This window comes from Calonectris borealis, chromosome 6, assembly GCF_964195595.1.
Source record: "Calonectris borealis chromosome 6, bCalBor7.hap1.2, whole genome shotgun sequence".
Classification (NCBI taxonomy): domain Eukaryota; kingdom Metazoa; phylum Chordata; class Aves; order Procellariiformes; family Procellariidae; genus Calonectris; species Calonectris borealis.
This window is the reverse complement of record NC_134317.1, coordinates 719,339-733,166: the sequence shown is the minus strand read 5'-3', so window position 1 is coordinate 733,166 and position 13,828 is coordinate 719,339. Positions and strand designations below refer to the sequence as shown.

At 41.8% G+C, this 13,828-nt stretch overlaps 1 protein-coding gene across 5 annotated transcripts in view; it reads right to left on the bottom strand.

Annotated features, from left to right (window-relative positions):
* Positions 1-896: 896 nt before the first annotated feature.
* Positions 897-13,828, bottom strand: part of ACVR1 (activin A receptor type 1) — a 67,979-nt gene continuing 55,047 nt past the window's right edge. For 3 of the 5 annotated variants that reach the window (XM_075152611.1, XM_075152612.1, XM_075152613.1), the window contains exons 7-10: positions 13,349-13,624; positions 9,719-9,916; positions 3,135-3,265; positions 897-2,164 (exon numbers count right to left, since the gene is read on the bottom strand). In XM_075152611.1, coding sequence (XP_075008712.1) covers positions 2,030-2,164; positions 3,135-3,265; positions 9,719-9,916; positions 13,349-13,624 — 740 coding nt within the window. In that variant the 3' untranslated portion in view covers positions 897-2,029. Of the gene's footprint in view, positions 2,165-3,134; positions 3,266-6,557; positions 6,632-9,006; positions 9,090-9,718; positions 9,917-13,348; positions 13,625-13,828 lie in introns of all 5 variants that reach the window. The other 2 variants (XR_012674021.1, XR_012674022.1) reach the window with 2 other exon arrangements.

Sequence of the window (13,828 nt, the reverse complement as noted above, 5' to 3'; positions counted from 1 at the left end):
ACAAACCAGTTTAAAGCAAACCGGAATGCATTCAGGCAACTGAGCTTTTGACTTCCTATTAAAAACAAACAATAAAAACTAACCAGATCCCGCTTTTCCTATGTTTTTTGCAGCACTGGATCTGCTCAGATTCTCATCAAGTATAATTAAGAGACCTAGCAACTGGAATCAATTCAGTCTGCTCTGCAGAGCTATTGTACCATGCATTCTCTTAGCCCATACAGTACCTACCCTGCAAACTTGGCTGTTATTCCTACACTAGAAATGTAGAAGAAGAAAGGCACGCCACTTGGCTGGAGTAGGACAAGAAAGACTGGGGCTGAGAAGGAAAAGTCACAGAGAAACAGCAGAGCAGAATCTGGCAGGCTCAAAGCACAGAAGGGAACCTCAGAGAATTTTTTTAACCCAGGGAGGAAACATGTCCTAACAGCTAATTACTGTCCAGGTCCTTAGATTACCTGGAGGACTTCAAGCCCATGAATAAAGGAGTTCTTTTCCAAGGATGAAAGGGCACTGTCACTTCCTAGTTACTCCCCCACTTGGCATAAGAAATAAGATGAGAGGATCAAGAAGTACAGGCAGAGAACACAGTTCTCTGGGTACAAAGCTGAATCCTTCCCCGTAAGGCTGGGGGATGACATACCTCCTTCTGCAAGACATGCTCCAGGAGGTTGATGTCACGTCCAAAGAGAGTACACCAGTTCCCTGCTCTTCTATTTTGGGATCCAGTTCAGTACAGGAAAAACACACCCAGACAAACAGCCTCAGTGCCTTGGTGTTCCACCCAGTATTGACCTGGACCAGCTCTATCCACCTGCGAGCATGTGACTGGAGATACCCACTGCTGCATTAGTATACCTTTGTTACTAACAGGCAGTAAGAGAACTAAAACACTCTTTTGTTTGACTTGAAAACATTCTATTTAATTTATACAAATAACTACTAAATAGAAAAAGTAGATTAAAACAAAATAGTTATTTTTCTGGCAGAGTTTAAATGCATATTATATAGCTTAGAAGAAATAAAATGCATTTTCCCCACAGCATTCATGACCTAAAATTCTAGTTAATTCCTCCATCGCTTTCCTTTTCTAGATCAGTAAGATACTAGACACAATGTCATGTGGGTAATGGCTATATATATGTTCCGTATTTGAACTGAAAATATGTTACAGACCACACACCTACAAATGTGAAGCACTTAAAATGTGACTATCGAGTTGTAACATGATAATACAGAAAACAATTTATGTTTCAGGTTATATTGTGTTACAAAAACATCTGTGTAAGAAATCATGAAAGAGGCCACATAAAAATAAGCTTTAACTTTATGCACTTATTTTACAGTTTAAAAAACTGGCAAGTGCACTAGTAATAAATAATTTGCAAGTTTTGTATAAACGAGAAATTCCTAGTGTTCAGCATTATTGTAAACATCAGTACACATGTAAAATGCAGCTAAAATCTGACAGTTACATTTTCAGTTTACCGAATTCATTTCCTATTATTCAGGCATAGATCAATGTAGTATACAGCCAATCATATTTTTGGCAAGTCATGTCATTAAAATTAACAGTGACAGTGCAAGTAAGGAATGCAAAGAATTCCTAGTGCAATAAAGAAGAGAAGCACAGGCAATATTGCTGATTAAAATTTACCACTTCCATGTGTTCACCCTGGGAGTGATTAGGAGAATTAAAAAAACAACAAAAAAAAAAAAAGAAAAAAGCTGTTCAAAGCCATTATTTAATGCCCTGATCTTGTCTTAGGATTTCTCTGTCTTCCTTCAGGCCACTACCTTTGCAACAGTACATCCAGCGTGAGTCCTTATAGCTTGACCATTTGTGAAATGCCCATTGTAGTCACTGAGCAAAGTCCATATGGTTCCGATGTCTCCCAAACAGATGGCTTGATAAGAACTTCTGCCTCTATAAGTAGCCACATGGGGACCAATCGTATAAACTGTCTGGCCAGACTACTTCTGAACCAGACAAATGCCTTCCTATCAGGAGAGCACCACGAGAAGAAGGTCAACAGTCAGCTTTCAGTTTATCTAAGGAATTGTCAATTTTGGTCAAAGTCTTTTTGATTCGCAGGGCTGTTAGTCTCGCTGATGGATTTTGATACCAGCATTCTTTCATCAACTTGGCAAGAGATGTTAATGTCTGGGAAAAGAATAAAAAACAAAACACGCATGTGAGTACACAAATCACAAGCCAAGAAAGCACTAGATTGGGTTAAGCACTAATACAGTAAGGTTTTATTGCCTTATTAATACCCCATTTTCAGAGTCTACAGAGAGTTTACTGCTATCTATCAAATATACAGTTTTCACTTGTTGAAAAAAAAAAGAAGTTTGATAAACCAGTTAAACCAAGAGAATAACTAGACAATGGGCTGACTGGAGTGACCAGCTAGCGTAATTTTAAACAATGGAGTTTTGTTTTTTTTCTAATTAAGAAATCACTCTACAGCAGCTTTAAATGGCTGGGATTCACAGCTGGCTGGTGCAGCAGCACGGGTCACGGCTCTACAACCAAAAGCTTATATATGGGACCTCTCGTCCTTGCTGGCCCTAGCCAGCCATACAGATTCAAACCGACCTCCACAGCTTCAGTAATAAGGAACAAAACAGCTGGTCAACCTGGGAAGTCCAGACTGATTCTGATGAAGAAAAATAAACTTCAGCACTAGCCTTTCAAAAAGAACAACAGTCCCTTATCCTCCAGGCAGGGCAGGAGAGAGACCAAAATTCTGTTCCAAATCTGCGTGCTTATAAGCCACAGAAAGGCCTACACAGGCTACCTTGCCCTTAAAGAAATTTCCCCTTGGAGAGAGAATAATATAGGAAGAGCAGCTTTAAAATAGTTATTGTCAGATCATGCTACTAAAAGGCTAATGTGTGAATAGCTCAGACTTAACAGTCCTGAGTTTGCTCATTGCGTTTTCTTCCTGCTCCAAGGTAAAGGTCCGCGCCAGCATGCTTCTGAAATCTGTACAGGTAATGCTCCTGACGAGTAGCACTGAGATCATTTCAATCTCAAGTGATAACTGAAAATAACTTTCGTGACTATTTCAAAAGAGGAAAGGTCAGCTCGTATCTTCTGCAAACCACCCACCGGCACACCCACTTACAGGGTCTGAGAACCATCTGTTGGGAATGTTCGGCCTTTGCTGATCTACGCAGACCACTTTTCTCATGTCTTCAAAACTGGGATCGTTTGGAACCAAGTCATAAAATGGTGGTTTATAGTCTTCCACAATACCTAGTGAGACACAAACAAGAGGCATTATTTAATGACTGTGTCAGTGAAACAGCATTTCTGGACAGAAGAACAGATGACCTAGCCATCTAAGAAGCACAAAAATCTTTTAAGAGTTAACACCGCCGTGTCAAGCAGCCATTAAACAACAGAATAGCATTTCCCATCATAGGAACAGCTTTTTCTACCCAAAATGTTAATTAATTGGCTCATGTTACAATTCCACAAAGTAAGAACTATATCCGTTTTGCAGATGCTTGAGCTGAAATGGCGAGAAATAAATTCACAAAAAGACCATCTTTTATAATGCATGGAGGTTTACTGACTACCACAAAACTGGTAGTCGGTACAATTTACTGACTACCACGAAACTGGGATTTCTACTAACAAAAAATGTAAGGTCTGCGTTGTGGTTTTTAACAAGCTTACCACACACTTTGCATGGTTTTATGATTCCTGAAAGAGTCCAATAAGCATGTCAGCATCTACAGACCCTCACGCTGGTGCTTCAAGTAATTTTATTTCTTGTTATTAAAATAGTAAAATACCTAGGGTAATTGGCACCACATGCCATCACAAAGCCAAACACCTGAGAGCCTGCGGCACCAGCGTCTGAACACATTTCCTAGGATTCTGCGTTGCAAAATGAGTTTATGTGTGTGCTCTCACAACTTGTCACCCAGCTTACATAAAACTGGCAGGCTGAAAAGCCTTTTGCCTACTCTCTAAGGCATGCGTGCAGCACTACTGTTTCGTCAGTGGATTAAATTCACAAATGATCTATAGGGAACTCAACTTTCTTAGGAAGCCAATTTAAAAACCGGTGTTCAAAAGACAGGCATTTGGGTCAGCAGCTTGGAAAAACACCGAGTGAATGAGGCCCTCTATGTACAGCAGAAACACGGGCAGAGCAATCGTAAAACTGCTTTTTAGCAGACTGGCAGCTGTCCCAAAGTCAGATGTACATGAAATCCAGGAGAATTTCTGTTGCTTTGGATATCCTGAAGTTGAAAAGAGGTTCTCAAACTTTGCTACAGTGGTTGGGATTTAGTTTTCTTGTTCTATTGGAGATGAAGATCAAAATCCCATAGATTCTCTGTAAAAATCTGTAAATCCCTATCTTTGATGACTAGTTGAAAAGGGAAACGGTCTTCAGGAAATTACAGCTCCCTTAGAAAATGGCAGGACAGTTCAAAGATCTGGCTACCCAAGCGAGTTCCCCTAACAAAGTAACTAGCAGGCTGCAGGGTTTGCCCTATGACATTCTGCCATGGGTGCAGAAGGACAGACTATATTACGTGCTGCATAAAGAAGCATCGCCCACCCTCCTCCTTCGAGCGATTCACAATTGCATGTACCAAACATCACCTACAGGGCTGAACTCTTACTTTTACACTCCTCCTGCTTCCCCCCAGAACACAGAATAAACTTTATTATGAGAACTCAAGAATACAAAAAACCTCTTGTGTACCCACATTGTCTCTACTTCCATTTCAGATAAAGTAGTGGCTTTATACGAGTCAAATGCAGAACTTCAGAGCTACGTCATATAGCTCTGAAAATGTTTCCAGGGTCATTAGGATATTACAGATGAACTTCATCACTAAAAGAGACTCTGGCTCTAATTTACTATTTTCATATGATCTTTCCAATATAGGGTATATAGCTGGCTATTTCAGATAAGACATGGTAATAGATACGAAACGAAGTGGGTCTAGCCTTTACTCCAATAGAGCGATTCTAGAGTACTCTGATCTACCACAGCCAAACGTCACAGATCCCACGGGACCACCCCTGGCTCCGCAGCAGCCCGTCCGCAGCGCCAGCGAGCCACTGCAACCTCTAGCCCACACCGCTCCGCTCGCAGAACTGTCACTGAACTGTGACACGCTTCCCTCGCCCACTGCCCCGGGAAAGCGAGCCAGCCGCTCGCGACGAGGGAGACCCGGGAGTCGGTCAGCACGACCTTCAGCGTGCCGCTTTCTGGACGGTTTTAAGGTGACTTCTGTAATTTACAATATATTGTGTTTTTTTCCCCTGGGGCTGCTGGCTTTTTGCTACTCAAATCAACTAGAACTCACACACAGCAGCGTTTTCTTCACCTTTATTCCTCGTTACTCTAACGTCAGCTTGTCCTATGCATGCACGAATCTAACTGCTGGAGCAAAGCAGGATCTACACAAACACCGAAGCAACAGACACAGCCTCGCAGAGACAATGACGATCACGCACCAGGGGTGGCTTTGAGCAGTAACCACCTCTCAGCTCCTGGTGTTGCTATTAAAACTGAACAAGATCACAGTGCTGGGAACGACAGTGAAGATTCACGGGGAACAGAACTGTAAGTGCCAGGTACCGGGTAAGGAAAGATGCAAGGCACTGTACTCTAGGAAGGGAGCACATTCAAAAGCAGCGAACAACCGCTCTACAAGGAAGAAGCGCTGGTCTATTTAAAGAGAGTAAAATACTGATCTGGGGGCTTAAATCGCACTTTTCAAGTACAGAGAGAAATGCCGAGTGGCTCCTGCTACAGCACAAAGGCGATACACAAGTACTCTTGGTTGTGGCGAGGGAGTTTCCTACCACATTTTCCTCCTTATACTGAGCCACACAGAAAAGTACTGAGAATCACTGTGTCACCTTGAGGACCATTAGATAAGTTAAAAAAAAAAATTTAAAAAAAAGTAAAAATAAACATTAAAAATACAAAAATTTAAAAATAAAATTTTAAAATTTTTAAAAGTATCAGACTTCTTAGTCAGATTACAACAACTTCAGAGTCTGCACAAACTGAAGTACTAAACCAGGCTGACCCACTGGAATAGATTCTGCATTTCCACCCAGCAGATGAGAGATGACAAGTGTCCATCAGCATGGGATAGCAGCAAAAATTTCTAGCACACGTAACTGACAAGTGCCCCTCGCCCACCTAGGATACACCATCACCCAGTTCACACCAGCGTGCTACCTTGACCTCAGCACGCTCACTCCCAGAGTCTTACTACAAATCAAACGGGGCTATCTGAGTGACCACCTGATGAAGTAATGATTTCCACGCAGCTAAACACTTGGATTTGAGAGAAGATGTTTACTCCATTTCAAACCAGTACAAGGAAATGTAATTACTTATGGCAACAGCCAGAAATACTGAGCAACTGGAAATAAGTACTGTGGAATTAGTATCACCGTTGTCTTAAACTTAAGACTTTATTGACACAACCCATGTCATGACGTATCTCTGTTACTGGGAAAAGTGCTTCCACGGAGGCACTGAGCTCGGCCTGAATCAAATTACCTATCGTCTTTGGTAGGTCTGCAGTCCACGCTGAGTTCCATACCATCTTGGTGAAGCTGCCAGCACAATCTAAGCTCACTCGTATAGAAGTAGCTCAGGTAAGTTGTCTGTGAACTGCAGTTACTGCAGCAATACATACATACAAAAACTTCAACACGGGAATATTTAAATAATAGGTACTATTTCATGGAATTTTCATTGCAAGAGGTAACTAGGTAAGACTCTGTGTATTCTTATGTATATTATGTACAGTATACACGCGCATATATAAGTATAAACATATATTCATATACAAAGAGAGCAAGACATCTAATGTTCCACGAAGGATTACCAGCCTCCAAACAGCACTGTGGCAAGAGAGATTCCAGATGAACTACTCAAAATTCAAGACTGGCGATAAAAACAAACTTATCAAAAGCTTACACGTGAAGTTGCGTCATCACACAGGCCAAATGCTACGTTCAAACAGACAATACTCTACACGCTGCCTAGGTGTACGCACGCACCCCTGTAAGCGCTGCTGGTCCCGCCACCCACAGCTACGAGCACGGTCCCTCCGCAGCCAGCGCAGAGGAAGACCGACTGCCTCCTCTCATGCGCTGGCTTCCCTTCCCATCGCAGCAAGCATCACCTATTGCACAGTGAATTAATCAACCCCTGCCCAGCAAGCCCATCATATTATGGCAACTGGTAAACTACCGTTCTCACAGATTGCTGAGACAGACAAAGTGCAGAATATAAAACTGAACTGAAAACAATGAAGTTACAGCTCAAATTCTCAAGGCACTCACACTGACGTGAACTGCAACCCAGAGGTCTCCAAATATTGGGAAATGCAATGAGCAAGTCTTCATAACTGCCTACAACATACATTTGCCAATAAACAGAGTACATCATAAGAAAAATTAACACCATGCATTCACAAGACATTCCTCCTTTCTCTAATTAACCACATACACTTTCACCTGAGACCATCATCACACTTTGTGATCACAAATATGTTCAGCTGACATATGTTCTTGTATCAGAACAATAACTATTCCTTTTGCTGCATACGTCTTCAAGTAACTCCTCTGACAGTGAAGGGAGAAGGCAGGCGAGGTCATGAGCTCAGCTCTGGCCACCCTGCAGAACGCCTATGGAAGTTCCCTTCCGCTCCTGCAGTCGGTCCCGTGACTGCCACCAGCTTCCAGCAAGACAGGAGCTGCTCACTATGGACCCTGCAAGTTAAATTGCACCACAACAGCTGCCCACCCGCACAGATTACCCTGCTCTCTTGATCACAGAGAAATGCCCATTTTGGTTCTCTTCAAAGATAGCAAAGCAAGCTCTCAGGCTTACAAGGAGGCTTAAATTAGCCACCTGAGCTACCTGATGCATTTTGCTACCTCCAAGTCAGCTTTGTTTAAGCACCCTGTAAGTATCCTAGAGAAGACAGGGGCTTTGGGCAGTGCTCGAGGCCCCCCTCACAGAAAGCTTGGAAGGTCTGCAAATCTTCTCAGAAATGCCACCTTCCAGCAGCCTTCTCCTAGCAAGCCTCACTGCAGTGTTTCTGGAGACAACTAGCTGCCTGTGGCTGCTGTGCTGAGAATTACCCGAACAAGGGAACAATACCTTTTTTTTTTCCCTCACAGTTAAATTATTTTGGCCACCAACAGATAACAGATGAAGTAAAAGGTTCATATTTAGAAGAAGTCCTGTACTTTAATAGAATAACAATATTTGTTTGCTTCTAGAGCTGCTGCATGTTCGCCTGTCCTCTCTCCCCACTTCCCGTAGTCCAGTATAACACCATTTGGACAGGTCAGGGAATGGAGGGGAGAGAATGCATGAGAAACATGCATGAGTACCTTAACTTCCACTAAAATTTGAGCCAGGCTTTTTTACCCTGTACTAGCTACCACAAGCCTTCACTATCATACCCTGCTGCAGCCTACCTCTGTGCACTCACTGCTCCTCTCCCCACAAAACCACTCATACTCCCTCCTTTGGCTCTCAACAGCTGCTTTTTGAGAAGATCTCTAAAGCTATCTTAATCCTTTCCTCCAAAGACTTCCCTCACATTCTGACTTGCGATAGTTCCCACCAAAAAAACCCCCTCAATTCTTCAGTTCGAGCCACTCTGACTACTGCCTATCGTTCTGACCGTGCCTCCTTCCAACAAGTTCATGCTTGGATCCTAAGCCGGCAGGCACCCCGGCTGGCACCAGCCCTGCGGGGTTCCAGCCTGCCATCAGGGCTCCGAGGCACTGCAGCAAACAAACGACTAGTCGTCTTCTCCTGAAGAAGATAAACCTGTTGCGTGATGTCAGTTACCGAACCCCAGGTTTGGATTTAGTGGGAATAGATAAGACAGACGCAGAGCAAATAAACGCGTACGACGATTCAGAATTCCCTCAGATTTAAACATGTCGCCGTTAACAATCCATCATTGCCAGTGTCTGCAAACGTGCCTGAAGGGCATCTTCTGCGTTCTCCCGTCCGCTTGGGTCCAGAGAGCACAGTCTGAGGTCCACAGGTCAGAGAGGACTTCTGAATTGACAAGCACAAGAAATCACACCAACAGATACCCAGCTTAAAGGTTCTTAAATTCAGACTCCCTTGCCAAGGAAACACGAAGCAACACTGTGCGCTACAAAACAGGATTGCAGTGGCACTTCTCCCAAGCAGAACTGTACTTTGACCAACTCCTGCTTTCTGAGTGCATTTAACTTGGTAAAGCAAGAGCATGCCTGAACTCTGATCACTTCACTACTTCACTTCCTACACGTTTTCCTTTTGTTCCTTAGGTTTTGTCACAAGAAACAGCCACCTAAATGTATTCACTATGGTTTAATGACACTCGGAAAAAGTTTAGAGACTTTATGATCTAAAATTTTAACTTAACTGACTATTTGGTATGAATTATTTCTCAACACAGTTTAGGATGTAGCAGGGGACCCTTTTTCTTCTCAACCTGAACAGAAATGACAACAATACTCAGCCATTGTACCCAATGTACCAACAACTTCAACACAGGCAGCAGTGTGTCAGGAATCAAAACACTTTGGAGGTCCAGTATTTTACTGTGCATCCTATGCATTTTGGTAGCAGATGCTTTGCCATGAATTACCATTTGTTAACCCCTTCTACAAACAAGTAAAGGAGTCCCAAATACTTACCATTGCTAACCATGCGTCTAGCTACTTCCCAAAGGACCAGCCCAAAAGCCCAGATATCGACCCTTTTATACGAGTCAAAGCAGTCTGCCTGGATAGTTTCGTCCAAGACTTCTGGAGCCATGTAGCGTTTGGTACCCACGCGGGGATTGTTCCCCACATCCAACTGATTCGTGCTTTGGGAGTGCATTACTGCAAGGCCTGAAGGACAGAAACAAAAATCACTTTTAAGTCCTCTTTAAAACTACACCAGCATACGTTTAAAATTACATGTGAGCAGTGACACCCATCAGACAGTTTCTTAAAAAGAAGGAGCTGAGAGTCCAACTGTCCAAAGACCAACTGGGTCAGCTCCAAACTAGCTATCAAAAACAGCCACTGTGTCCATAGACTTAGACCAGCTATCTCCTCAGGGATTACCATTAAGCATGTTATTGCACTGTTGCAAAATGTTGTCATTGAGTGTTTTGCAGCCACTGGATGTCACCAGCGCTCTAGGCACGTATACACAGAAGGCCAAGCATCTGTTACTTAGAAGAAAACAATTTTACACAGCATTCAAATTTATTTATAGAACTTTTGGGTAGGTGGATATATCCGAACTGTGGGGAAGAGAGAAGAAAAACACTGCAGGATGGATATACACAAGTTAAAAAAATAAAGCTGGAAAATAAAAAACACCATATCTGCAGTAGCTTGAAAAATAAACATCCTCAAGTTGATCTAAAATGAGTCAGTCAAAACCACTCTACCTGGTTTCTACTAATTACTAAACATTTAAGCAAAGAACATTATGTGAGGGACTAAATTACTGTAAATTTGGAAACACACAGAGTACTCATTTTGCCATGGTAAACAGAGAGCACTGCAAATTGAACAGCAACAGGCGCATGACATAACTAAGCAATAGAAAAGATGACACAAACTCTCCCTAATTTCCTCAACAACTCCTGCAAGAATAACATATACTATTTATATTTAACATCAGTTTATTTTAGATGAAACTTAAAAAGCTTTTTAACTCAGTCCCACAAAAAATTAACCTATCACCACATCATTAATTTTTTTTTTCGTTCCAAAAAAGAGGCTGTACTTTACCACCACAAAAATTTGGAAAACGCTTTCCTACAATTTAGATGCACTTCAAGTAATTTCAAGCTGCTAAGAAAATGCTTATGGCACCTCTAGAAAGATATCATCTACTAACCCCATGACTGCTGAGAAGATAACTTGAAAAGCCTGCTCTCCAGATAAAAATATTTTTTGTCACATATATATATACACACACACACAGAAGACATATATTTACACACACACTTATACATTTATGTGTTTGTTTATATTTATATTAATTTATACTATACAATATGTATGCATTATAATATTAAAAAAAACTTGCACACTGGAAACAAAGGTTAGAAAACAAATTTCCTGGCAAACTGAAGACGTCAAGACTTTGGAGAACACTTTGATAAAAATCGTAATACTCCATCCAAATTGGGCAAAACAGATTCAATAGACAGGTCAAAGGTTTAAGGCTGAGGGATGCAAGTCAGCATCCCGCACACTACAAACTAAGAAAGTGTTGCAATAAGGTCAGGGGACAACAATGTTGTAATCAGGTTCTCATCATGGTGGCATCTGTGCTGTTTATGAGAGTTAGGAAGCAGATATTGCACTGCTTTGGTTGCTTTTCACCTCAGGAGATCTCAATGCACATTTAACTTACGGGCGCTTGTCAGAGCAGCTCTTACTGTAAGATACTAATTCTTTAAAAAAACAAAAAAAAAGCTTGACAGGAATACAAATTGATGAAACACATTGGTTTTCAAGACACCAAAAAATCCTCTTCAGTATACTGGTGTATCTGCTAGAAATAAAAATTGAGCAAATATGTTTTGTTAGCATTCTTTGTACCTTCCTTACAAATACCAGCGTTTGTTTCAAACGGACATTCACCACTCTATATGGACAGGCAAGGGGAAGGAGGGAGTAAGAGGAGGGTTGGGCTTTTTCTTCTTTTTGTATAAGCATTATTCTGCTGTTCTATGAAGTTGCTCAACTAAGACCTATTACCATGCACGTGAATTGCTTCAGAAATAGAAGGGCAGAACTCTTCCACAGTGCTGACAGATTGCAGCGAGATTCACATCCATCCTTGGACTTTATCACACAGTTTCTGCTTAGCTAGAACTTTGAAACAGCCAGTTTTGTAACTGCAACTCTGGATGTTTGGGTTGCTGTTCAAGATACCAGTTTCCAGCATGCTTGCTGAAGAACAAGCAGCCAATTCACAAAGCTCTTTTTCCTCTCTGTTTTTATTCCTCTGTTTTTAGAGCTGACACCTATTAATGGTGTCATTGCAAGTCCAGAACCTGGTGTGACCGACAGAACCCAAGTCCAGCTCAGCTCTGGGCAACTGTAGTGAATCTTTCCATCTGCTCATACTTACCAGTCTCTAAGTGCCATTTTTCTTGTATGGTGCATGTGTTGAAACAGAGAAGGAGACCAGAGGAGGAAAAAAAAGACAAAGCTACACAGAAAAAAAGGGCATAAATATATGGCAGAAGCCACAAATTCTTTGGTAACTCTCCTTTATAGGTAAGGAACAAACAAAGAACTTGTCAGATACACGCCTGAGGATTTCACTTTTTAAAAAATAGCTATAAAAACTAATTGGGAAATGTTTATTGCTGTGCCCTCTCGGAAAAATTTCTCAAATATCTGAAGCCTCTAGATAAATAATGTAGTAGATTTCACTTTATTAGTGTGATGTCAATCAATGCCACTATGTGCTGCCCCCTCCTCAGCGTGAACTACAAATGTATTTGAAAGCCAATCTCCGAAGTTTTGTATTTTCAACTTACTGCTTGCTTACTATTCCCTCTGCAAATTTAGATAGGCCCAGGTGTGTAGCTTTCATGTTTTCCCTGTGTGTATTTCATGTCTCTCAGGCAAAAGTGATAGGAACTATGCAGTGGAATTATTATTGAAAAAAACAAATCCCATCTCCCAATACACTTTTTGTCTAGCCAATGACTCCCCAATACTATTGCTCTACCACTATTTTCTCCCTTGTCTTCAGAGAAAAGAAAAAAACCAATATTGTCAGGCATACCCCCGAGGTATGAACGAGCCATACTGCTGCAACTGTGTCTCAGCGTCCTAGCGGCTTAAAGTCTAAAGCCAGTTGGTCACAGAGAATCCGATTTCGGGCTCACTGAATTATCTGGCAAAAGACTCAAGCCGGATGGACCTATGGAGCCTGGGACAGTGAGCGCATAGTTCTTAGACTGTAAGTGGAAGGACATTCATTAGTTCAGAAATGAGCTGAAGCCTAATAACTGCTGCCATCTGGGATCCATGAACGGAATTTAACAACGGAAACCCAAGAAAAAGTCCAAAATGTCAGATCTGCTCCTGAACTCAGAGGCTACATTGGGCCTCCTCAGCAGCGGAGTGGTATTTTTAAGTTGTAAGTGCCATCTAGTGGTTGTCGTAAACCTTCAGGGTAATATCAGATCACAGTAAGGTTATTTTAAGGTTACCTTAAGACTTCTACTGTTGGAGTTACCCAACATATTTGATTTCTGCAGGAATGCACTGAGTATATTAGCATCGAAATGAACTCACCTAAATCCGCTATGCAGCACTGTCCATTTTTCTTAACGAGGATATTTTTGCTCTTCAAGTCCCGATGAGAAATGGCAGGCTTCCCCTGGGTTCCAAATATCTCTATGTGCAAATGTGCAAGACCACTAGCTATGGACAGTACTATGCGTAGGCAGCTGACAGTGTCCAGGGTAGTGAGCTGTAGATAGTCATACAGAGACCCCATTTCATGGTAGTGGGTAATTAACCACAACTGGGTGCTAGAGTTTCTGGAAGTCATATCAGATGCAATAAAACCTAGAGAGAGAGGAAGAAAAAAGGAGAAACAACAAAATAAAGTGACAGACCTCCTTCAAGACCCCTCCAAGACTGTACTGCACTGGAAACAGAGTGCAGGTATTACCATAATGAAAAAAGACCTGACGTATTCTGGAACTCTAACTCAAATCTACTCACAAGATTGTATTTATGTATCTTGTCAGTCACACCAAACACAACTAC